At 45.0% G+C, this 26,828-nt stretch overlaps 1 protein-coding gene across 3 annotated transcripts in view; it reads left to right on the top strand.

The window, feature by feature from the left end:
* The window catches only part of Lmntd1 (lamin tail domain containing 1), a 238,888-nt gene that overhangs the window by 175,886 nt on the left and 36,174 nt on the right, over positions 1 to 26,828 (top strand). For 2 of the 3 annotated variants that reach the window (XM_059256353.1, XM_059256354.1), the window contains exons 2-5: positions 16,243 to 16,300; positions 18,960 to 19,066; positions 22,244 to 22,494; positions 24,955 to 25,150. In XM_059256353.1, coding sequence (XP_059112336.1) covers positions 16,243 to 16,300; positions 18,960 to 19,066; positions 22,244 to 22,494; positions 24,955 to 25,150 — 612 coding nt within the window. Of the gene's footprint in view, positions 1 to 16,242; positions 16,301 to 18,692; positions 18,883 to 18,959; positions 19,067 to 22,243; positions 22,495 to 24,954; positions 25,151 to 26,828 lie in introns of those variants that run through there. The other variant, XM_059256355.1, reaches the window with a different exon arrangement.

Here is a 26,828-nt window from a genome sequence, read left to right as displayed (position 1 = left end):
AACCCAAGAACTGCCACATGACCCCTGTAGCACCCTTCCCTACATGCACGTGCACACATGTGCGCACACACACCATAGACAGAAGTAAATAAATAAATAAATAAACCAAAAACTTGAAAAACATCTTCTTTGAAATTGTTCATTTGCTGGGGTTTCTTCCAAATATTTAGATTCTATGTACAAACAAAGTGTGATTCTAATACCCAAGTGGCAGTGGTTACTGAGCCACCCTCACCCCCAGATTTGGTCTCTCCATGTGTGAACCAAGAGCGCTGAGCTGGCTGACCTGGGGTCCAGCTGAGATCACTCAGCAGACCCTTTGCTTGCGCCAACCAACCTGTGCCTCCCGGCTGCGTACCTTGCCAACAGAAGGAATATAATTGAGGCAAGATCTTCAAGTTCAAGTAAACACAATCCATCTAATTGCTTCACAGCTTTTTCCTTGTCTGCGGAAACTTAGTTTAGTGTGGTCTGGTGGTATTAAACTTTGGCGAATTTACAAAGAATTTTACTACAGTGGGGTGAGCTTTGCCAATTGCATTTCAAAATGATGTTAAAAGGTTTAATTTGGGAGGAAGGAATGGCTCACTTCCTGCAGCTGAAGGTTATGGGCTGAGGCTGGGGTGCTCCACAAGTTAGACAGGACCCAAGGGTGCTACCAGGTTTTAGAGACTGCCAAGGCCTCTCGAATAGCAGGCATTCTGCTGAGGGTCAGTCTTTTGGACAGACCATTAGACTCCAGGATCCAGAGCGCCTTACACAGCTATAGAGTCCAGGGACAATTGACAGAGTGTGTGTTTTGGGTCAAGTCATCCTTATGTCCTGTGGTCTCTGCCAACACATAGTGGTCACTGAGGTTCAACTCTTTAAAACCCAGCAGCTTAACTGAGAACCAACAGTGCCTTCAGCAGACGTAATCAATTTTCCTTGGAAAGTATCCTGGCCAGTATTTCTTTGGGTTAAAAAAAAGTTTAGGAATTTGATATGGGTGTAATATTTTAGAGTTGATAGCTAGCACAAAATTTCATTTTTCAGCCAAGGAAAATACTCTTTGTTAAATAAGTATTAGATCCCAGGATATGGTAAAAATATACATTTTCCAGGTGTGCAAACAGAAACATAAGTAATGATGGTAGGGTTAACTTTGAAGCCACAGTTATATGTTCTTCAAACCCCTAAGTGGTCCCCAGCGCTGCCGGGTGTGGTTTTAAACACTGCAGTCTTGGCAGATGATACCCCACATTTCAAAGTGCAAGTGTGTACTCTGCGCCAAAGCATTACACTTGGGCACATGTGCAGGGTGTGGGACCTGGAGTTTTCAGTTGCAGCTGCTATCAAATGGCGAATACCAGAATAAGTTTACAAAATACTCCCAAGTACATGGAATCTCTAAATCAGAAGCGACTTCTCGAAAGTCAAAATGTCACACATTTGCTTACCAAAAATCCAAGATGGGTGTGTGGGCGAAAGTGCGCAGAGACCAGTTTAGTGGCTGATGGAGCTGTGTGTGGCGTTAAGGCCCCTCCTAGCAGGGCAGTGGGTAAACAGGGAACCTCTCACACAACTGTTTAGTGATTGCTTTATTTACAGATTGAGGAAAGTCATGAACATGCTACATGTTGTGTCTGTGTGGACACATGTGTGCCTCTGCATGTGTGTATGTGCGTGTATGTGTGTGTGTGTGCACATGAGTGCATGAGTGTGTGTGCATGTGAGTGTGTGTGTGCGTGTGAGTGTGTGTGTGTGTGTGTGTGTGTGTGTGTGTAAATTGCAGTTCTGTTCCCTCAGTTGCTTAGAAGTCAGTCGCTGGAGTCATCTTGTCTCTCTCTCTCACTCCACTTCCATCTACCAACGAATCCCACAGCCTCCCCTTCAGATGCTGCCCGGAACCTGACCTCGTCAGGCTCGTCTTTGTCACCCTCTTTGTACCAGGTGGCTCTGTCTCTGCAGTGGCAAACGTCTCCTCGGGGCTCCCTGCTCTTTGCTCTTTCAGACTGTTTTCAATATAAAGCCCAAGAGGGCCTCTTAGAAGGCAGAGCCTGTCACTCCTCACACACACTCAGGCACACCCCTGCTTATCTCCCTTCTTCTCAGAGTGAAGGTGAAGCCTCCTGTGGACCGATGAGGCCTGGAGTCAGCTCTCACTCATCTCTCAGCAGTCACTGCCCAGCATTGCTAGCCTCTTCACCAGAACCACCTGAGACCTCAGTGTGGTGCTGTCTCTGCCAACCCAGGTATGAGCGAGTAAGGACACAGCACTGCAGTTGATGAATAGGAATGAAGAAGATGACGAATCTGTAGCGTCTTCAACAGTGAGACGGACAGGGCTTAGTGATGAGGAAGCAAGAAAGTTAAGAAGGAAAAAACAAAATCTGTGTCCCCATAGGACTAAAGATTCTAAAACATTTTGTTATACCATTTAATTAACTAATTATGTAAAAGAATTGTTTTAGATCAGTGTGCATTTAAAGTTAGCATTCCAGGGCTAGAGAGATTGCTTAGCTTAACAAAGAGTGATTACTGCTCTTGCACAGGTCCCAAGTTCAGTTCCCAGGACACACCTCAGGTGGTTCACAACTACCTATAACTGCAGCTCCAACAGATCCAATGGCTCTGTACTCCACAGGTGGCACACACACTGAATGTGTACATTTCCATGTACACACACACACACACACACACACACACACACAGAGTTAATAAAATACATCTTTAGAAAGTCAGCATTTCACACTGGACCTCACTCTAAATATTATAATTATAGGTAATTATGTAAATTAAATACAGCTGTTTCTCATCCAACTGTGCTTGTAGCATGCTGACACAGAGAACCACTTAAATACCACATGTGGATTGCTGTGCTTTGTGAGACGCTTCCTGAGATGTGCTGAGAACCAGTGCAGTAGAGAGTGAAAACCTGCCTTGGACATGCCGAGATCCCAGGAAGTCCTTCAAGACCATGAATGCTTCTCTTTGATTCATACCTACTTCCTAGTACTTGACAAAGTATTCTTTGTTACAGAGCCCGAGTGCCTTCTTGGTTCTTTATTGACTTCTGAGAAGGATCGTTATTTCCAGTTGATTTTCTTTGTGTGGATGAGTAGGTATGAAAATTACAGTTGAGTTCATTGCTGAACTGTAGAATGAGCTCAAAGTCAATTTTGGACCTTGTATTGACTCTCACCAGCAGAGTGGGCTACACAGGTCTGCAGGGAACACAAAGCAGACAGACTGATGTGGAAAGGAAGGAGAGGAACCACAGCAAGGTCTTGCCTGGAATCTCCATGTCACAGGCATCCTAGTTAGGTTCCCATGGGGTTACCAGAGAACCTTCCTATCCCTCAGTAAGGAAACACATCATACTTTTCGTCTGGGGACCCATAGTGCCAGACTTTTGTCATTTTACATGGGAACTGATGAGACAGAAATAATAGAAGTCACTTGGGGCTAACGTAAACTCAGGCAGGGGAGTTGACCCAGTGGATAAGGGGCCTGTTATGGATGCATGAGGACCTGAGTTTGAATCTCCAGCACCCACATAAAACACAAAAGCTGGTGCTGTAGCCCTTTCTGTGAGCACCAGAACTTAGGGGCAGCCAGAGACAGGTAGATCTCTGGAGCGCAATGGCCAGCCTGTCTAGTCAAAATGGCAAGGTTCAGGCTAAGTGAGAGACATCTCAAAAACTAAGGTAGAAAGTGATTGAGGAAGACATCCAATGTTGACCTTTGGCCTCCACAGTGCCTCTAAGGGCAAGCATGCCTGGGTACGCACATACACACACAGATACAGATACACACACACACACACACACACACACACACACAAATTTAAAAATTAAAAATTAAATTCTTATTTTAACCTACAATTAATCCTTTATAATTCAGTTTATTCCTCTTGGAACAGTTTTCCAAGTTTGAACTTGATGCTACATTTTTATACAGCAGAATGATATATTTAAAACTTAGAACATTTATTTCTGGCTCAGTAATTTTTTCAATTTAGGGGTGCTTAATGTGCCCAGAAATCTGCTTTGCTAGTCCTAACCAGTTCATAAAAGTCAGAGAAAGAGTATGATATCATTGCCCACCCTGATCTCCAGCATTTATTTTCCATTTGTTCTTTGTCGTTCTTCAGCAAGAGAGGTGCCTCAGTCGAAAGAGGGTTCCAAGCATTTTAAAATGAGATGTGTTAGAGACAAACACGGGAATTCCTGTGCTCGTGTGAAGCTCTGCTGGTCCCAGAGCATCTCTGCAGCTCTGTTAGGGTCGGCTCACCCTAACAGACAGAGTCCTCTGCAGCGACTTCACGGTGGCATTTCCAACAAGGTGCAGGGCATGTACCCCTATCTACCTTTCTCCACATACTTCGTCTTGGAAAAGGCCACTGCCAACTTAAACTAGCTTCCAGTAGGCAACAGCTGGTGTTGAAGGGAGACTGTACACTGTCCCTGTACACTGACCCCTAATCAGATGATCTTACACCACAATACACGAATGCACAATCATATCAACCCTGAAAATTAAATCTCAATTTCCCCTTTTGAAGAGAAAGAAAGATATCAGAGAGGGTGAGTAGCTCCTCAGAGCCACACGTTTAAGGTCTCTCGGTTTAATTACAGACGTGAATGATACCCAAGTCTAGAGTTTCCCCATCCAGTTTCAAACAACAACAACAAAAAATGTCATGAGGTGACTCAAATTACCCTCCTAAGTGGCCTGTATAGTTACCAAATCTATGGTACAGCTTCATTCATCAAATGGTGATCTTGGCATAGACCAGGCCAATTTTATAAGGTAAGTATTTCAATTAAGAAAGGAATCTTTTTAGTCCCAGCATTTGAAAGGCAGAGGCAGGTGGATCTCTTTTGACTCCAGCCTGGTCTATGGAGTGAGTTTTGAGACAGCCATGGCTACACAGAGAAACCCTGTCTTGAAAAACCAAAAAGAAAGAAAGTAATCTTTTTTAAAAAACTGATTATTTCCATTATGTCCTTTTTAGCAAATAAGGGCCACATGTATTTGCAGATATTTTTCTTGGCCCTAGAGCCATGAAGATACACAATACACAAAGTCCCTGCCCTTGATTTCACAATATTATGGTAGGCAGAAGTAGATTTGAAACAATCTACCTATATCTAGTTATAGTCAGAAATGGTATTCAAAGTACTCAATACTGTACTAAACAAGCACCAACCAGTCCAAACAAGCCCTGGCTGTATACACTGGTACGGCCCAAGTGCAGGTTGATTGAATTGTCAGCTTTTCAGTACACAACTACAGGGAGGGAGGTGCAAGACAGGCACGGGAGTGGCCTCTGTCTTAGTCAGGGTCACCGCAGCTGTGATGAAACTCCATGACCAAAGCAGCTCGGGAGGACAGGGCTTATTCCATGTATGCTCCCACATCACAGTTCACCATCAGAGGAAGTCAGAAACTCAAGCAGGGCAGGAACCTGGAGGCAGGAGCTGATGCAGAGGCCATGGAGGGGTGCTGCTAACTGGCTTGTTCCCCATGGTTTGCTCAGCCTGCTTTCTTATAGAGCCCAGGGATGGCACCACCCACCGTGGTCTGGGACCTCTTCCATCAATCACTAACTAAAGAAATGCCTTACAGGCTTGCCTACAGCCAGATCTTATGGATGCATTTTCTCAATTGAGATTCCCTCCTATCAAATGACTTCAGCTTGGGTCAAGTTGACATAAAACTAGCCAGGACACCCACTGTGGTTAGACCACTGGGATCTGAAGAGGGACATCTTGACATGATGAAGTCCTTCTAGCCAGGCCAGAAAGCATGGAAGACACACTAGGCAGTTTTCCTTCACTCTCTGAGCATCAGAGAACTCCTTGAGCAGTTCTCTGTGCTTGAGATCCATCTGCTGGCCACATTGTGGCACATGCCCTGGTGAAGGAAAACCTTTGAGACCTTTTATGGAGTCAGGAGAGATGTGGTAAGTGTCTGCAAGGGTACTATTGCAAAGAGAGAACGGAAGAACTGTTTGGACTACACACATAGCTGGCTGAAATCATCTAGGAGAAGAAAGAATCCAAACAGAGTCTGAAGCTCTTGGCTTGGAAAGCCTGTTGGATTTACCAAAAGTATGAACAGATGGAGACAGCATCCTCAGGATGTTTGGGAAGTGAGATAATGAGCTTGGGTTGAGACGCAGTGCGTCATGCAGAACACCCAGATGGAGAAGTCAAGCAGGCAAGTGGAAATGCTTAAGATGACTAAGAGAACGTGGCCTGTGTAGTGAGATCACTGGATAGCGTGTGTGTGTGTGTGTGTGTGTGTGTGTGTGTGTGTGTGTGTGTGTGTATGGGTGCGTGCACATGTGTGTTCCCTAGTGTTAAATGTCTGCTAATATGAATGGGCCACTTTCTGCTCTCCTGTGAGATGGGAACAGGAGGGCAGCTGAGCATGTGGATAGCCAGGAGACAAACAAGACAAGAAGCCTTGGCATCAGCTGGTAGGAGGTTGAGTCCCCAGGCCCTGGAGGAAGTTGTTTCTCATGTCACTACACCCACCATTTGATGAATGGGATTGACAGGACAGTGGCACCAGCTGAGACTCTGGTGATTTCCTAGTTGGGCTGTAAGGACAGGGAACTGGCTTGTCCTGAACACAAAGAAGCTCCTCCCTTGGGCTGCTTGAAGACCTGTCGTGATGGAAATGGCCTGTTGTGTTCACTCTGAGATGATGTTTCTCCACAATTTCACCTTCTGCAATTGGATGCACTGTGCAGTTGGGGCTATCTCAGGATGTCAGTGCTGACCTGAGTTCAATGCCACAGAAAAGCATTCTCTTCTAACGGTTCTTGAAGGGAGGCCACTTTGGCCAGCTGTCCCCCTGGTTACCTCTCATCACACTGCTGGTTGTATTCAGAGTCCATGCCTGTTTGAACAATGGCCTGAGGTTCAAAATATTGGCAGTGGTGGGGTGGGGTGGGGAGTGGTCATGGGGAAGGGAAGGGGTGTCTTTTCTCTTTCTTAGAGCTAATATTGACAACTGCAAGTTGTCTCTTTAGGAGGGTCGAGGGTCCTGGGTCCTGGCTTTGTGTCAAATCCTCTGTGAACCTCGTGATTGAGACTCTTTTCTGAGTAGATAATAAATGACAGTGATGATTCAGGGCCGGGAAATGGCTTGGTCAGTAAACCACCTGCCAGCAAGCAGGAGACCCGAGTCAGATCCCAGAACACAGCTAAAGCGTTGTGTGTGTTGACACACACTGCGAGTCCCAGCACTGGGGCGCAGGAATGCGATGGTCCCTGGGAACCACTGGGTTCTCAGAAAAAAAAAAAAAAAAAAAAAAGATGTGGGTGGTACCTGAAGAATGAGCCTTGAGGTTGATCCCTGGCCTCCACATAGGAAAGCACACGTGTGCATATAGAGCTGTACTCACAAGTATGCCACCCTGCACATATGCACACACACACACACACACACACACACACACACACACACACACACACCACACCACATGGCCAAAGGGATGCAAGAAATTCTCTGTTAGAACTGAAGCAGTCCCCTGGAGACAAGTCTTCCTCCCTTGATTCTGAGCTACTGTGTTGCCTTCTCCGTGTCTCTGCCGATCCTTCGGAGCCTGCCGGCCCTCTTGAGAACTGTCAGACAACCCTTCAGACAGTGGTACACTCTGTCATGTCTAGATATAATAGGATTTCTTAATGTGTAATTCCACCAAGATGCAATTTGTGAATGAGATTGTGATAACGCTGTGATTACCACTGTGGAGAGCTTGGTTTTCCTTCAGCAAACACAGCATGTCTGTTCTGGATGCGAAGGATCATGTCCCAAGGTGTTTGCAAACTCAAGCTCTACCATGATGGCGCGAACTGATAAAACTGAGTTGTGTAGACCACAGAAGCTGATACTGCCTGGGGTGAGAAAGAGAAATGAGTCGTTTCTGCTTTTTAGGAGAATCAGAAAGCAATGGATGGAAAAGACAGGCAATAATTATTTATTTGCTGCGCTATTTACCGGGCAAGAGAAAACACAAGGTGCAACAGAACCCACTATAAGAGTTCTATTAGGGGAGGGAAAGGGCGGACGTGCAAATAGGCCTACCAGAAACGAAAGTGCAGAGAGGGTGGGAGATCGGGTGGAGCCTGCTTTACGGGTCCCCTCATGTAAGAAGGAGCTGCCATCTGTACACCAGGTATAAGTGGCCTGAGGCAGTGTGCCCTCCTGTATGTGTGAAGGGTGGGGCAACAGTTCCTCTAGGGTTTCAGAGCAGGAATGAAATGGGGAATAGTCCCTTTTAGATCAAGGGAGGAGGCTTGAAATATTAGGGAGTGGGCAAGTCTGGAAGGTAAATGTGGTACCTTCTAGTAATGCCACTTGGAGAGAAAGAACTGGGAGAGGAGGTAAAGTTTGTAAGCCTTTATAAGTTAAGAGATGGGACAGGTTGTGGTGGGAGAAGATAGTGGTGGGTGACCCAAAGGTTCGTTTCTTTGATTCACGAATGAGGAGCTCAGCAGCTGCTAAGGCACGCATGCAGGGTGCCTGTCCCTGAGTGGTGAGGTCTAGTTTTTTGACAGGTATGCTACAGGTACAAAGGAGGGTCCCAGCTGGTGCCCTAGAGTCCCAAGGTCATATCCCTTTCTTTCTGTTACATAAAGGGAGAAGGGATGAGTTAGGTCTGGAGGGTGAAGTGCTGGGTCCTGGAGGAAAGCCTGTTGGAGCTTCTGGAAGGGTTTGGTAATGGGGTGAAGGAGGGGTTCATGAGGGGAGCCCAGAGCTGCCTCATATAAGGGGTGAGCAAGGAGAGAAAAAGATGGAACCCAGGACTGTGGGAAGCCAGCTTAGCTATTCCCAGAAAGGACAGAATCTCCTGTTTAGTAGAGGAGACTGTAAGAGACTGGATTAGATGCTTTCTATCTACAGTGATAGCCTTATGGGTTGGGGTAATGGTTATACCCAAATAGGTGACCTGAACCTTGGAAGGCAAGACTCTATAACCCTGGGTGGACAAGAAATTTAGGAGAGCAGAGGTGTTAGTTTGGCTAACTTGTAATGACAGGCTGCAGAGTAGAATGTCATCTATGTACCGTATGAATTTAGAGTCAGGGAGGGACAAAGAGAGCAAGTCAGAGGCTAGAACCTGACCAAATAGATGTGGACTTTCCCTGAACCCCTGTGGCAGAACAGTCCTGGTCAGCTGCATGGACAAGTGAGTGTCAGGGTCAGTCCAGGTAGAGGCAAAAAGTACCTTTAGACTGAGGGCTGTGAGGAATAGAGAAGAAAGCATCCTTGAGATCCAGAACTGAGAAATGGGAGGTTCCTGAAGGGATAATGGAAAGAAGTGTATAAGGATTGGGGACCACAGGATAGAGGGGAACCACTGCAGAATTAATGAGCCAGAGGTCTTGAACCAGGTGATAGGTTCCATTAGCCTTCTTAACTGCAAGAATAGGAGTGTTAAAAGAAGAAGATGTTGGGCAAAGTAGCTTTGTTCTGAGAAGATGAGAGATGATAAGTTTAAGTCCCCTAAGGCTCTGGAGTGAGAGTGGGTACTGAGCTTGGGTGATGTACCAGGTGGGGTCCTGTAACTAGATAACAATAGGGGAATGGTGCCTAGCAATAGAAGGGTTGTGGGTGTCCCAGACTTTGGGATCCACCTGAGAGCCTGGCAAGGGAGATGACATGTTAGAGCTAGTGGGGTGGGTGGCTAGGAGGAGGAGGAGAGGAGCTGCTGGCAAGTCTGGGGTCAGGCAAATGGGGGGAGCAAATGAAATAGAAGCTCCTACCTTGACTAAAAAAAAATCTCTTCCCATTAGGGGCACAGGGCAGGTTGGTACAACCAAAAATGTGTGGGTAAGAAGGATAACCCTGAAAATACAATTAAGTGGTAGGGTCTGATGAGGTAAGTAAGGCTGTCTGCTTATCCTGACAATAGGGAGATGAGAAGAGGTGGGACCCCCCAAACACCCTCAGGACTGGATAAGTGGCCCCAGTGTCCAAAAGGAAGGAAATGGATCACCCTGATACTATAATGGCTACCCTAGGTTCCCCATGAGAGATGGCTGTTGTCGGGCCAGGAACAGGGCACCTTCAGTGTCCTCCAGCCTAGGAGATCAGCTGGAGGGTGGTCTGCATTTGATGTCCCTGTGCCATGAGGTGCCCAGGGACAGTCAACTGACCAATGTTCCTCTTGGTGGCACTTTGGACATGGCCCTGGTGGCCCACACGGGGCAGGGCAGATACAAGCCCAACAGCCTTCTTAACCACATTTAAAACAGGGACCTGGGGGCCCTCAGGCAGCCAATCGGATATCCTGTGCCAGCATTTAGCAGTTCTGTTTATGGTCTTTCTCATCTCCCCCATGGTTCACCTTCAAAGCCAATGCGAAGACTTCTGCCTGTGGGGTCAGGGGCCCTCTCTCTCTCTAGATGCTTAAGTTTGGCCCTATTGTTGGGGAAACTCTTGGAGACGAAATGGGTCATAAGGAGCTGTCTACCCTCTGGGCTCTTGGGATCTAGGATAGCATATTGTAAAAGGGCCTTTCTAAGTCATTCTAGAAATTAAGATGAATTCTCTTTTTTGTCCTGAACTACCTCTTGAAGCTTTTTTATAGTTTACTGGTTTGAGGGCAGCCTTGCAAAGACCTGCCAGGAGGCAGGTCATAAATTGATCCCTAGCTAGAGTGCCACCTGGGGTATTATAATCCTATCGTGGGTCCTAATCGGGAACCACTTCTGCCCCGGGAGGATGTGCTGCCTTAGTCTGGTGGACCTCATATGCATGCATCCTAGCCTGTTCTCAAACTCATCTGTGCTCCTCAGGAAGTAAGGATCATGTATATATCATGAAAGGTGAGACTCTAGGGTTGGGTAATATATTGTAATTTTTTAATAAAGGAAGTAGAGTTGGCTGTAATTTTTTTTCAATCTGAGAGAGTTCAGCCAGTGAGAAAGGGACATGTACCTTAACCAGTCCATCCATCCCGGCTACCTCTCGCAAAGGGAGGATGGTCACCAGGTGGGTTTGACTGGAGTGGGGTTCCTTAGCAGCTCGAGAATGTGTGACAGGAGGAGTAAAGGTGGGAGCCAGAGTCAGGCAGTTGGAGCAGCCTGGTACTGGAGAGGAAGAGGGGGCTGTTGGAGAAGGAGCGGGAGGTCGGAAAGGCGGGGGTTCATTAGCAGGGTCCAGAGCAGTAGTGAGGAGTTCCTCTGGTTCGGGGTGCATAGCTAGCAGCATGTGGGCAAGTGAGTAGGAGTCAAGGAGAGCAGGTTTGGAGCTGAGATAGAAAAAGGCCTGGATATAAGGTAACTATTTTCATCTGCCCATTTGCTGACAGAAGTTGGATAACTCCTGTAAAATATCGGGGTCTAATGAGCCAATAGGTAGACATTTTTATTGTTATCTAAGGAATATTTAGGCCTTTTTTTTTTAGTGCAGAGGTGGATAAGCTTAGAAGGCTTTAAGTAGGGCATTGGGCTGAGAGGTTTGAGGGTTTCCAAAAGGCATACTAGAGGAGATGTAGGACATACAGGATTGGAAGCCTTGTTTCCTATGGCTGCAGCAGAGAGAAAAAAATAAAAAATAAAAGTGAAAGCTATAATATCTCAGGTGTCCCAGTTATTAAGCAAGGATCGATAATGGCACAAGTCACTCAGTGTTCTGTCAAGCAAAGAGCGAGGGCCAAGGTGGTAGCCCAAGTACGAGGGTCTGAGAGATGAGAAATGAATGAAAACAAGGCCTCAGACCACAGTCGTGGGGAATGGCCGGGGGTGATAGTCAGCGATGGGGGCCGACCGTAGCCACTAAAGACCATGGACAGGGATACCCCTAGTTCTAAGGACACCAGAGGGACACTGGATGATTGATGGTCATTCCTGCGGGTCTAAGGACCTGTTTATGCTGACTGGTTAAGGGAAAGCTCACCAATTGAAGTAGCTGGTTTTGTGCAGAGCGATTGGCAGCCTGGTAGATGGAAAGTGGGCAGTTGTGGATGAACCAGCCTGGGTTCAGGATACAGGGCAGGGTGATGGAGAACCTGCTTTGTCATGGCACCAATGTTTTTTAGTGGGTTCTGTTGTACCCCGTGTTTTCTCTCTCCTGGTAAATAGTGCCACAAATAAATAGCAATAATGGTATTACTATTAATAATAAAACTAGAACCACCATTTAAGGCACTGTTCACATTATTTAATCCTCATGAACACTAGGGATTAGTGAAGAGATGGTTTTGTCTGTTCATTTTTAAGGTAGGAATGAGTGTAGAGAATGGTTGTGTTTTTATCAATGAGAATTGGCAGTATTGAGACATGATGGGGAAGCCAGTAGCATAAGCTAACACCATGCGGGTTAATGTGGTTGGAGCATTGGAAGGGTCAACACCAGTTACAGAAGGGATATGAGTAGGGTTGTGATGGAGCAGCATGGACTTCCTAGGGAAGAGAGAACAAAGCCAGCCTGCTGCTGTGTTACTGTCCCAGCACAGCAACCAAACAAGAAGCCTGGGGTCTACGTAGGTCCTCAGGGTCCAATCTCAGGTCCTTGTGTGTGCACAGCGAGCTGTCCCCAGCCCTGGTCTCTTTCCTGTTCTTGTGTAGCTCCTCAGTGTCCTTGTCATTTATTGTAGTCTCTTGATTGCAGGTGAGGGTAAAGCTTGCTGCTTACCTCTGTTGTAGTAATCTGTCTATAATTTATCTGAATCCTGAAAATAGCTTCATGTGTTAGTGCCATGGGGTCTCTCGGGAGTAACTAACCCCCTTTGTAGGACCTTGCCTATCGTGGCCACCTGCAGCTGTAATGACTAGTTACCTGAGCAGGAAGCAGACAGGGAGAGGAGGCTGGGATGTGGCCCCTCACTGCCTGGCTGTGTTTCCACTCGGGTCTTTTTTTTTTTTTTTTTTTTTTTTTAAGATTTATTTTCCACTCGGGTCTTACTTGGTCTCTATCCACTCCTAAATTTACACCTGAAGCCATGAGTACAGGCTTCTGATGCCTCCTTATTCTTTCAGTCCAGGGTCTATGAACAAGGTTTGAGCAAACTACATGAAACTTTAATCTCCCAACAAAATGGCTCCATGGGCTCCTTTGACAACCTCAGACAGGTCCTTGCTGGATGCTGACTGAGGTAAAATAGCATCCATATTTGAGGTTGAGTTCCACATGGACAGTGAAGGAATGAAGGGACCCTGTACATTCCTAACTAGTAAGATACCGTACAATGGGAGTCCATACTGTGTGCATGCAAATAGGAAACTCTATGTCAAACTCTGAATCCAAGGTAATGGCACGTCATATTATGTCATAATCCTCAGTTTCATGTTACCCATATGCATAGCCCTCAGCCATACAAAATATCTCACTCATATCACCAATTTAATAAAGCCCACCTCCCTGCTGGGCAAACACTCTCCGCCAGTGACAACTGAGGACTTTGACATATGAAACCAGATCTTTGTTCTTGTCAGTGCTTTCAAAATTGTGCTTATGAAAATATTTGCTTAATATTTTAAATAGCAGAAATGGAATTTTGCCACATTTAATTTTTGCTTCATTAGGATAAGCATGAGACGTGAAACCTTCTTTTGGTTTTGATCAGCGTCTCTTTACTTAGACCTTGCCTAGTACTCTCCATGCAGACCAAACTGACAATGAGCTCATGGTGATCTTCCTGCCTCTGCATCCCAAATTCTAATATTACAAGTGAAACTCAGTTTCATCTGTTTTATCCCATATCTGCTCTGTAGGGCTCCAGTTTCCCATACCAAGTTCTGGAATTTTTCACTATGGGGCTAAGTCCACAGATAACCAGAAGACAGGATAAAAGAATGATCTTAGAGCAGAGGAGAAAACAGCAGGGTAGAACTGGTTCGGGAATGGATAGGCTTTGCGCCCATCACCACCAAAGGATCCAGGAATACATCAGACAGGAGTCAGACTGGGAACAAGAGCAGTGATGAGAACTTCAGAGCAAACAGGAGACCAGCTCCTACTTTATCCACTGGCCAGTGCCACTGGACAAGGTTCACCTAGGTCACCGTCCATGTCATCACTTGGAGCAGGGATGCTCCCATCTTGCAGAGTTATGGTGACAGACCCAGGCTCAGATCATCTTCCCAGCTCTTGCTTAGCCATGTCCTTCCTGAGATAGAGACAGTGGCAATGGAGAGACTCTTGGGAATCTCTACAGCCTGATGGGTCCTCCCTTTTCCAGAGCAGTGAGTGACCAACCTGCGCAGGGCATATGTGTTCCCTCTCAATAACCAAGGGTTATTTCCTGTGGAGTTGTGGTGTGCATTAAAGGTATGCAAAACTAGTTGAATTTATACATAATGTAGAGACTCAAGTAATATCATTTATTTTCTACAAGTATGACTATCTGGCATATCAGGTGGTGTGTGGGAAAATCCTTTGCCAAGCAAGATTATGTCAAGTTGTAGTGAGTCTAGTGTTTCTGGCTCCTACGCACACTCGTACACACATGAATCTGAGCTCCTACACCGGTACTCTCATACAAAACTCTCTCTGTGGGTTTGCCCCAGAAGCAGCAAAGGAGGAAATTGTTTTATTGCAGTAACTTAGGCAAGGGGATAAGGAAAGTCCACTGCATGGGAAGCAGATGCAGAGCCATTTAAAGCTTTCAGAAGCTAGTCTCAGCTAATAAAAGTATCCCTAGAACTATGAAAATGTGAACAGAACCTCTGATAGGACAAATGAGGTCACATAGACTTCATGAGAGCATGTGACAGCTGAGAAACCACAGGCCTTGGTGGAAGTGGGAAACCAGGAAATGATAACTCCATGTTCCACTCCTTCCATGAACCTCCCAGTGAGATTGTGTGGTAATAATTTATTGTACTCTAATAAAACTTTCCTGAAGATCAGGGAATAGAGCCAGCCACTAGATTAAACATAGAGGCCAGGCAATGATGGGCACACACCTTTAATCCTAGCACTCGGGAGGCAGAGATCTGTCTGGATCTCTGTGAATTCAAAGCCACCCTGGACAACATGAGATTGACTCAGTCTAGGAGAGAAAACAGAGCCAGGCAGTGGTGGCACACACCTTTAATCCCAGCACTTGAGATCTCATGCCTTTGCTACCAGTATTTGGGAAGCACACAGGCCATTAATCCCAGCACTAGGAAGGAAGTGATGGCTGAGTGGGAAAAGGTATATTAAGGTGTGAGGAGACAGGAAGTAGAGCCCCTTTTGGCTGGGGACTCAGAGGAATTCAGTCGGAGGATTCATGGAGACAGGATCTCACCTTCCATTCATCCTGAGGATTCGGTAGTGGTAATAAGTTTCTTTAGTGGTTTGTTCCTTTGTCTCTCTGATCTTTCAGCATTTACCCCAATATCTAGCTCCAGGTTTTTTATTATAAGACAATTTAGGAATTCGTGCGACATATGGCACCCAATATGTGGCATGAATTCACGAAAAAGCCTCTTCCCTGTAGCTTTGCCGCCACCAGCTCAGGCCGTAGCTACACATGGTTGGAGTCTCCACCCTGCAGCTAAGTTTCGGTTGCAGTCTCTCTGCAACAAACTCTATAGGTTTTGGGCTCCAAAAACCACAGGAGTGAGCCACTTTCGCACAGTCCTCTGTGTAGATAGCTGATTCCACAGGCCCAGGCCCAAGCCCAGGCCCAGACCCAGGCTCCAAACACACCAGCATTATCTGCTTTCGCACATTCCCCTGTAACACAAATTGCTAAATGGTCTTATTAATAAAAAAAACCCAGAGCCAGATATTGGGGTGAAAGCTGAAAGATCAGAGGAACAGAGCAAGCCACAGCCACCACCTATTACTTTACCAACTCCACCAATCCTCAGACTGAAAGTCTCTGAGTCCTCACCCCTGAGGGTCTCAGTTGAACTGCTGCTTACTTCCTGTCTCCTCATGCCTTATATAGCATTCTCTACCCAGCCATATCACTTCCTAGGATTAAAGGTGTGTGTGCTTCCCAAGCAAAGACATGAGATCTCAAGTGCTGGGATTAAAGGTGTGTGCTGCCACTGCCTGACTCTGTTTCCAGTGTGGCCTTGAACTCACAGACATCCAGACATTTCTGCCTCCCAAGTGGTAGGATTAAGGGTGTATGCCACCACTGTCTGGCCTCTATGTCTAATCTAGTGGCTGGCTCTGTCCTCTGATCTCCCAGATAAGTTTATTAGGGTACACAATATATTGGGGTACACACTATATCACCACATTCCCCTGTGCAGACAGCTGGCTCTCTAGATTTTTCCCTTTGGCTTTCCTCAGGCTCCCTTCTCAGGCTGCTATGACATCATCATCTGAATCGTCATTGTCAGCAGATTTGGTGAGTTAATTGGGATTTCTTAAAGTGGGGGATTAGTTTTTTAAAAAAGTCAGAGAGAGAATTAATTTTTCCCACATTAAAAAATGGGAAACATTTTTTTACCATGGAGGAAGTTTGGTCTCTGTTTGATAATATGATTGATGTTCTGAAAATGGAACAATTAAATGAGAGGATAATTAATTTAGATGGGACTTATGTAATGTCAATTATAAATATTTGTTTGATAATTTTTGTTTTATCATTTAAAAAGTTGATCAATATGAGTGCCAAGATAAGTTTTAGAAAAATTTGTTAAAACAGATCATAGAGATATTCAAGCCCAGACAGAGGAATTTAAAGGAGAACCAATCTCAGCATTGAATTATCAGATAACAGAGAAACAGCCTAAGGCTTTCAAACAGCCAACTTTAATCTATCTAGTAACCTTACAGGAACTATCCAGTGATAGATATCCTCAAGGCTGTGTAACAGCTGACTGGACTCCTGTGCAAATGTTAGATTTGAGGAGATTCCAAGAAGCTATAGTCTCATATGGTATGACTTCACCTTTTGTGAAGCACATGTTAAACTCGTGGTCATCTTGTAATAGTATTATTCCTCAAGACTGGAGAGATTTGGTTACAGCAGTCTTAGGAGCTGGTCCCCAATTACAATGGAGGACCTGATGGAAGGATGTGTCTAAGACCACTGAACAATGAAGTAGGGCTAGAGGTATGGAAATCTCCCAAGATCAACTTCTTGGAAAAGGCAATTATGCTGATATACAAAGACAATCTTTACATGATGACCACATAACAGCTTTATGCCGCATGGCAGCCTTGAATGCTTGGGACAGAATTGTAGAAGTAGGAAAGAAAATTGAGTCATTTACAAAAGTTAGATGGCCAAAAAGAAACCTTCACTGAATTCTTACGAAGACTGACTTCAGCAGTAAATAGAATGATACCAAATTCAGAAGCCAGACAAATAATTATTGAATCTCTGGCTTTTGAAAATGTTAATGCACAATACAAATGGGTAATTAGGCTATTAAAGGCAAGATCAGCACCTTTGAAGGAGTGGATCCGAGATACAATTAATATTGAATCTCATGACCATGATGATGCTTGGATAGGAGAGGTGATTTCCAGAGGCTTGAAGAAAAATAGTAATGTCACATGTTTCAATTGTGGTAAACAAGGTCACCTAACATGGGACTGTAAACAGGGCTTTCCTCGAAACAGTGTTTTTTCTGTTATACAATAGGCCCATGGTGTTTACAGGGAAGAGGGCTTCATCTTTGAGATGGAGAAAATGTAACCAAATGTTTACTGCCCTTTAGCTTCCCTTCCTTCTTCAATTTATTCACAATTATTTTTACCATTATTTTCTTTTATTTAAATATTGCTTAATCATTCCAGATGGGGAGCATGTTCAAATCTAAATTTGAGCATGTGTTATCATCCCAGGGAACTAAGCATTACAATTTTTAGCACATCACTACTGTAGTGATATTTGCTCTGCCCATGATCTTGGGCCATACAGCCTGACTGAGGTGGTGCTTCTTGCTGTCATATGTGACCTCTTAAAAGGAAAGGGAGAGGGGTCATGAGGTCCCTTGTTCCTGGTTCCTGCTTCCTGAAGTGATCGAACTGGCAGGTGGATTCACTCTCAGTCAGAATAGAGGATGACTTTAGCTGTTTACTCAGTTCTGTATTTGTGAGTGTATTTTCTAATTTTATCTTAATAAATCTCTATTACCCACTAAATAAACTCATGTAGTTGATCATAACACACTACAGTCACATAGTAGATGTTTATTGATTACTTCTGAGTGAATTCACTCATCCCTTCACCACCATCAATTATAATCTTTTTGATGTATAGGAGCCTATAACTTCATATCTGGCCATCACAATCTCCTGCCACCACTGTCTGTCATGGAGCATGAAGTGTGGATGTCCTATACAGAGAGGAAATGAAATTAGGATTTTCCTCACTTACGATCTTGGTATAATGGAGGATTTTGGTTGTTACCTGGCCATGGTTATCCACACTAACAGCCTGCTTTGTGCCTTAAAATTACCTTTTCTATTCCTGTCCCAGGTATTTTCTGTCAGTCAACGTCTTTGTCAGAGGGAGGGAGAAAGAAGAGTGGGGAAATCAGGAGGAAAGACAAGAGTTGTAATAGATTCTCTCCAGCATTTATATACTGACTTGGGTCCTCAGAAACCTACAGCAGGACATTAAACATTTCAGTGTCTGGGAGGAGACATGGCCCTTAAAAGAAGGTTACGTTATTTAGGGTCACAAACTTCAGAGCAGGTGTGACAAGTTCAACACACTGGAAGCTCTGCCACCATGGAGACGTGAGCTCATGGTTCTAAGAGGCAGATGTGAGGCTGTTGTCATAAAGAGTGCTTTCCTGGGTTACGGCCGCCCCTGCCCTCTGAACTGCTCCCTCCATGGTTTGTCTCAGATCTCAGCCAATATAAATATTGGCTGTGTTGGCACTTTTCATTTTGCAGGAGGAATTTCTTTTTAGTGACAGTGTGGCAAAGAAGTCATTAAATTTGATAAACTGGAGATAGTTGGATTGGCAGGTAAGGTCACTTTAAAAAGAAAGTCTCCCTTGAACGTCAGCTGTGGTCACAACCTGATACCATGATCTGTTGCCTAGGAAAGAAAACAGACACCTCTGCTGGCCAAGAGGAGGGACACTCCAGAGGCCCTGACCAGTGACACCAACGTCAGCAAGCACAAGAATAAAATGCAGAAGGAAGAGATGTAAGGATGGCATGATGGGCCAGCGGGGTCTGATTCAGAGGGACAGTGATGAAATATAGACATCAGTGTTTAAAAACAACCTGGAGGGTGGGCACTGGTGGGACGGCTCGGCAGGCAACAGTGTCTGTCTTGCAAGTCTACCAACTCGAGTTGGGTCCCCAGAACCTACATGGTGGAAGGAGGGACAGCTCCAGATGCACACCATGACACACATGCACTGCACCCACACCTCTCTCTCCTTCCCTCCCTCCACACCATGACACACATGCACTGCACCCACACCTCTCTCTCCTTCCCTCCCTCCAGGAAGTCATTAGAACTACAAATTCCATGAGTTTCCTAAATATGGGGGAGGGGCACAGCTTTTGCTATTCTGTTCTCTAAGGTCCTGGCCCCTGAGCAGTATAAAAACTCCCCTAGACAGAACTCTTCCATAAAACCCTGGGTTAGAAGTCACAGCTCCCATTTAATGGGCCAAGGCCATGAACTGAAAAGCCTGAGTAGAGCCGGTGTGGAGGTTTGGTGTGTTCCCAACACCCTGGAGGCTGAGGTAGGAAGCCTGGGCTGTGGCGTGAGATTCTCAAAACACAGAAACAGTAGCACAGAATACCAACAACAAAATGTATGTGAGGAACATTAAAACATTACTAGAATTCAGTCATGGAAACGTTTGTGGGGATGGTACATAAAATTGTCACTGCTCTGCCACAGCTCTAAACCATTCTTTCAACTGAAGCATTGGCATGGTTTCCTCTGGTTTGCTTTTAAAAAACTGCTTTCAGCTCTTGAGGTGACGTGACTGGAGGCTGTTTGCTGCTTTGGACTAAGATGTCCTGTGCTCACTGTTCAGCACCAGTCTGTTGCTTAATGTTTTAGAGGTGAAATGCGGTATGTCAGTGTCTCCAAAGCTGCCTGTCCCCATCACCCCAAGTGCTGAGCCCAGCTTCTGCCATCACTCCTGCTTTAGTTTCTGTTAACTATGGAGAGAGAAAAACATGAAGAAGGAGGGGAAATGCCAGGACTCAAGGCAGTACAAAGACTACCATCTTTCAAAAGAGTCCATAGATGGGTGAGTGTAGGGTGCCTATGACCAGCTGCACCACGAGAGTCAGACCCTGGAGTCCTCAGTCTCTCCCAAGACGTGTGCAGCCATTTAAAGACTTCTCACATGTGTCCCTGGGCCAAGTTTCTCTGTTCCAGCTACACAAGGGCTTATTGGGAATCTTTACACTGGAATTAAATGTATTTGGAAGGGATGTTGTTTTACTGAAGGAAGAATTGGGGGGAGCTTATAAAATGAGTGTGCTGAGAAGACACAGCCAATGTGCAATGAAATCCAGATGTGAGGAACACTGAAGTGCTTCCCAGGCTTATTCTAGACAGCAGGAGGGAGACGTCCTTCCACGCAATCCTGTCTCTGGCTCACTGAATTGATGTATGTAGATTGTTTGCCCCTGAAGTCTACTGCCCACTGCTGTCATGGTCACACCCCAGAGAGTCCTCAGACAAGTGTGAGTGCTTGGCGCATTGCAGACTCTTAGCTGGTCAAGCTTACTGAGCACTGAGCAAGTAAAAACACAGATTTGAAAGCCAGTGCCATTGATCCACATTTTAAAACTTTGCTTGTGCTTTCTGAGAGGCACATTTAGTGACATCTGGTGTTAACAATAGAGCTCTCCAGATAAAAGGTTCCCAGGGAAAGAGTTTGCAGAGTGAAGAATCATAAATATGGTAACTAGTACTAAGGACAGTGCGAAGATGGTAGAGGAGGAAGCCCCGGGCCCTGGTTCCCATAGAAACTATAATGAATAAACCCAGCCAGACACGGTTTACAAACTTGTAAGCTGTGCCACCATGATAGATCCTGCAGAGACATCCTACAAGAAGAAAGATTCTGAGGTGTCAGCCATGGCCAGCTGCTTTGCATTAGTTCATGGCAAGGCTGAGACAACATGGAGGAGGGATGTGGCCAAGGAAAGAAGAGCAGAGATGGGAGGAGGTCAGAGCAGAATGTAAACCCCAGGGCATGTCCCATGACCCACTTCTTCCAACTTGACCCATTTTCCCAAGTCCCCCACCTTGTGAATCCATCAGCAGATGACCCCATCCACTGAGACAGAGCCTCTTACCTCGACATCTCTGGAAACTCACAGACACATGCAGAGGTGTGCCTTTTCCACTGATGCTCCTGGGCCTCTCTCATGCCAGTCCTATTAGCCATGATGTAAGAGCTCTGAAAAGTGGACCAAAAGAGATGGAATCTGGGACCCAATGAAGTCAATTCCCGATTCACAGTAAATACCGTAGGCACACAGCCATGGCATGGGAATGGCTCAACAGGCCATATGTCCAGTTTCATAAAGCAATGAAAGGACCCATCACACACACACACACACACACACACACACACACACACACATGCACACGCATGCACACATGCACGCACACACTCACCAGTTTCTCTGAGACCACTGGAAGGGTATTGATTCAGAGTCTGCCATAAGTCTTGTCCTGAGGTCAATCTTGGGAATACTGTTTAGCTTGTAGGACAATTATACTATAGTTTTGGGACTTTATTCAAATGCTTGTGTGAGGCTTAATGAATGCTTTTTTATTTAAAAAAAAAAAGGAAATGCATATTCCTAGAAAAAGTCACTTATTATAGTGGTATTTGAAAATCACCATTCTTTCCTCTTTCCTGGTTTCCATGAGAGATGGGGGTGGACTATTATCCACATAATTTTATCAATATTGACAAGTTAGTTTAGCAGCTGCATGAATTCAAGGCAGAGGCCATATCAGTGAATAGGCATTAAGGTCTTTTGTGCATTAATGGAAAGAGAAATACTCATGTCTTGATTTGAGTAAAAGAAATGTATTAAAAAGCTAAGAAAGAAACCCTAAAATCCCTGACTGCAGTCATTATACTAATTATTATAGAATTTTAATTTTCAAAATCATCAACAATAGAATCTGTTGACCTTTAACTTAAAAATGAAATATACAATGAGACAAGGTCAATAATGTCAGTTTACATAGTTAGAGCCAGTTTGGAATGCCAGGTTCTTCTGTTAAGTGTGTAATAATTTAGCAAGGAGAATTCTGGGTAATATCTTGAGCTTCCTATTCTCAGACATTTTAATTTTCTTACTTTGTTCATTATTGTTTTACACACAGAAGAGAAGAGAAATTTGGGAATATAACTCCAGCAAAACAGCCATCGTCAGTCCATTTTTTCCCGAAGACGGTAGATGTGGATAACACGCCAATACCATTGTCACAGTCATTTTCCCATGAAATACCGTTCAACATCTACCAGATCATTAGTGCTCAGACTAGTGGTCTAACCTTATCATCAGCAGGACGGTTGACTTCTAAATCTACCATCCTGAGCCTCTCCCGAGGAGACACCAACCTGGCGAAGCAGAGTACGTAAGAGCATCTGAGACTGGCCCCACGGCATGTTCTGGTTGGCTCTTTCTTTGCTTCCTTGCCTGAGGGGTGTGTTATTATCATTTGTTCCTAGTGATGTTTGTTTCTCAGTGTTAGGATCACACACAGAGTAGGTTGACTGGGGTCAAGAATCTTTGGCTATAGATCTGAAATACATGTAAATGCAGGTGCCCAAATACAACATTTCCATAAGGAAGAAGTCTGCAGCTACCGTGATGGCTTATGGGTCTACTGTTAGCATCTTCTAGAATTGATAGAGAACTAAAACTTGCCATGTGCATTCCTAAGGACCCTTCACTGGATGCTGCTAGAAAGATCAAGATGCCTAGAGCTACCACGATGATCTGTGGGGCAGTTGTTAGCATGTTCTAGAAATGATGGAGAACTCAAATTTCCAATGTATAGTTCCAAGGAGCCTTCTGATGAACATTGCTGTAAGGATTAAGCAATGTCTTCTCCATCCCTGTGGTTAAGATGCCTGGAGCTGCATTGATGGCCGGAGAGTTAAAATGTCCAGTGTCCATACAGCAGGAAGGGACACTTGCAGAATACTGACAGAAAGGATAAGCAATATCTTCTTTTGAGCCTTCAGTAGACTCAAGGCTCACATACAGAACGGACATCCAAAGGGGAACATCACAGGAGATGAAGCAGCAGAGAGAAGGGGCGCAACAAAGAGAACACAAAGGAGCAGAAATTATGGGTATGCTGTGGTGCCAGCAGGGAGCTGAGCCAGGTGTGCTGTGGGGGTGTGCTGCTCCTCATGATAAGGTGAGGCTGTCCTGGGCAACAGGACTGGCTCTGTTCTGCCCTCCACAGAGTGAGGAGGGGAGGGATTTAGCAGCCCTGGCTCTGATGTTCCACGCCTGCAGAGAAGAGATTAAAATGCCAGCTTCACAGGGCACTGCTAAGCTTGGGACATAGCCAACACATGCAACCCTTAGCCTACCTGTAAGCTCCTTCTAGAATAATCTATGTTTGATGTGTGTGTCCGTGACAGTGGGATGCCTCGCTCCTTCTACTCTATGGAAATTTACAGTCTGGCTGGTTCTCCTCTGTATTCTGTTTATTTCCGGTATTTTCCTAGGCTTCAGCATGAGGTTACATACAGTTGTGAATGGTTCTCATAATGATCACAGTATGCGTTGTTGTTTTTGTGACTAAGATGAATCATCCAGAGATGCCTGCTAAATTCTTACTGCCTTTAATCCTTGACCAATATGCAGAGTGTTCAATATGCAACCACAAGCTTTAGATCTAAGAAGGAAAAGTTGCCCTCGCTGGTGCTCTGCAGACCATTGTGTTTGCTCTGTGTTTGGGTTAAACTGCAAAATCCCCTGATAATGGGAACAAAGCACAGTGACTTCACTTTGCATGGCAAGAGGTAGGTTGGGATGCAGTCTTTGTCTTGCTTGAGCTGCCACAGATTCTTCTGCAGACTCAGGCCTGGATACCCTGGACGTGTTATACTAGTCCAATGCCATCTGTGGTCCTCGGGGAACTAGCAACAGTGCTTGGTTAGTGCCTTCTTTTCTTTGCAAACACAAGTTCCTCAGGACAGGCTGTGAGGGAGGATGCTGTGGACTACCCTTTCCAAAGGAACAGAAAGATTTATTGCCCACTGGGATGCCGGTGCTAATTAAATTCTAGTGTTTCTTCTCAACAAAATTCTTTGAGTAACCCTCTTTAGTCATCAGGGCTGTTGATACAGCTTGGTGATTCAAGATGTACTTAGTATACCTGAGGCCCTATTATCTATTTCTTTCTGTAGCTCACCTTTCTTTGGTTTGTTAAAGATACAAGAATCTAAAGCAAAATCTGAGTTGTTTTTATGCTTTGATGGTTCTGGGCCCAGGGTCACATAAGGAAGACCCTTACCCTATGTTAGCTATCATTTTCTCAGTACCAGCTAAAGACCAGATACCTGATTTACCTCTAGTCCTCGTTTTCCCTTGCAGAAGGTAGTGTTACACAAGGTAGGATTTTAATTTGGGCAGTATAGCAAGCATTAAATAGAATAAGACTATATTTGTACTTATAATGCCAAAATTTGACAGATTCATTGTGTACTCATGAATACAGTGGTTTCTAGTGCAGCTAAATAATCAGTTAAACACCCGCATGCTCATGAGAGGGAACAAGGCATGTGAACTCCCCAAGGATGCCAGAGCCAAGATGGCTGCACAGTCCCTACCAGTGCCACTTTATACCTGAATAAGTGAGACACTAAATGACCTCTAGGAAGTGAGGGTGCCATTGAAAATACTATTTTATAGACCTCCACCAGGCTTCTAATTCTCACTGAGCTTGACAGGGGCAGTAAAGCCTATAAAAGAAACACAGTTCTGTAAACATAGGAGCAGAGATATTGCCCTTGGATCTTTTGGTGTCTATTTATATGTCTGTCTCACTTGCTTGTCCAATTTCTTTGAAAGGCACAAGCTACATGACTCCAAAGAAACCGACCCTACTGAGCTTTGACTCCAATACATTCCTTCTGGGGGATGGAGAAGATTATTTCCTTTCTTTGTTTGGAGACTCAAAGAGACTTGCCACATATTCATCCCAAACAGAGGATGTGAGCAAACACCTTTCTGTGATTCTTGAAGAAGTTGGCCAGTTTACATCCAGGTACACATTTGAATAACTTCCCATCTTCTGCTGAGGCCATAGACCAGTATAAAGCAGAGCTTGGAGCTACTATTGGATTCATTTGTTTACCAAAACCCCTGAGAATTCCCTGAACTATAACCGTCCGTGTTCTGAACAACTAGAAACAGCTGATAAAAGTTTCTAGGGGACCAACCAAGGATGTGACTATTCCAAAGATTCCAGAGAACACGGGACAGCACAGGTCATAGTGTGTCAGCCCACTCACTCACACACAGGCCTTTTATTGCTAGATAATCATTCCAATGGATTTGGTTTTTTTCTTCTGCTAGGCTTTTGAGTTCAATATAAGCATAAGGTGAATTTTACATAAAAATGATCCATTTTTATGGTTGTCAATTTCTATAAAGGAATTGACCAGGAAGAAAGTTGTTGTTGGGACTAAACGGAGCAAGCTTCGTCCGTGTTCTTAACCCTGCTCTGCTCACTCTGAACGAGACTGAGCTGTGAAAAGTTGATAACACAAAGCATGTAGACAGGGTGTCGAGAGCTCAAGGGAACAGGTAAGCGGCCTGTCCAGTTCCTCTCATGCCATGTGTTCAGTCGCTCGGGCCTCTGTGCCATTTAACTGATGATGGAGGAAACCTAAGTATGTGTTCCGCCACCCGGAAGCATTCTATTAAAATCATTCAGTGTCTATCATGGTAAAAGTGGTGGTTAAGGCAAAAGTATAGAAAAACTTTTTAATACTTCTAAATATAACTGTGTGTGTGTGTGTGTGTGTGTGTGTGCGCACACACGTGCGCACGTGCTCACACACGCACACGCAGGCACACTCTCACATGTGTGTATGTGGAGGTTTGGGTATTTTTCACAGGAGACATCCACCTTGGTTTTTTTTTTTTTTTTGAGACGGGATATCTCATTGGCTTGCAGCTCCCAAGTAGGCGAGGGGGCTGGTCAGTAAGTCTCAGGGAGTTCTAAGTACCTGCCACTACACCTGGCTTTTTTACATAGATTGGGAGCAACTCAGGTCTTCATGCGTGCATGGTAAGCCCTTTACAACCAGCTGTCTTCCTGGTATCACTTACTTCTCGGTATGACTTGAAGAACTTCCAGGTCAGGAAGTCCTGTGGGCCTGCCCAGGCTGTCAGAGAGAGCTTGTGTCCAGCTTGGGATGATCTTGGAAGACACTGTGATGGAACTACCATGTAGATAAGCTTCAAAAGATAAATTTGTTTAAGATATGCAAATTTGGAGTCTTGTGAGGCCATTTTAGAACACTGGTTCTCAGTGTGCAGTAGGGTTGGGAGGGGGCTGCATGCTTTCAGTGTGTCCTGACTGTACCTCAGACAGTGAGTCAGGATCTCGGGGCGGCGGGGGTGGGGAACATCTATTAATATTTTTAATCCCATGGTGATTCTAAAGCATAGACAGCGTCTCTCTTTCCCTGCGGCTTGTTCTGTAGGCTGGGCTGGCTGGCCAGTGGGCCCCAGAGATCCACCTGTCTTTGCCTCTCCATTGCAGGCTTTTTGTATGGGTTCTGGGTCTGGGACTCAGATCCTTGTACCAGGACCACAGTCACTTTACCAACTGAGCCCTCTCCCAGCCCCATCACTGCTTTGGTGAGGGTTGGATAGGATGTACCTTGATCTAACTTTAATTTTTTTTTTATACTTAACTATTGTTGAACCTCGTT

Source organism: Peromyscus eremicus, chromosome 3, assembly GCF_949786415.1.
Source record: "Peromyscus eremicus chromosome 3, PerEre_H2_v1, whole genome shotgun sequence".
NCBI lineage: Eukaryota > Metazoa > Chordata > Mammalia > Rodentia > Cricetidae > Peromyscus > Peromyscus eremicus.
The sequence above is the reverse complement of the archived record's forward strand: the minus strand, read 5'-3'. Positions and strand labels throughout refer to the sequence as shown.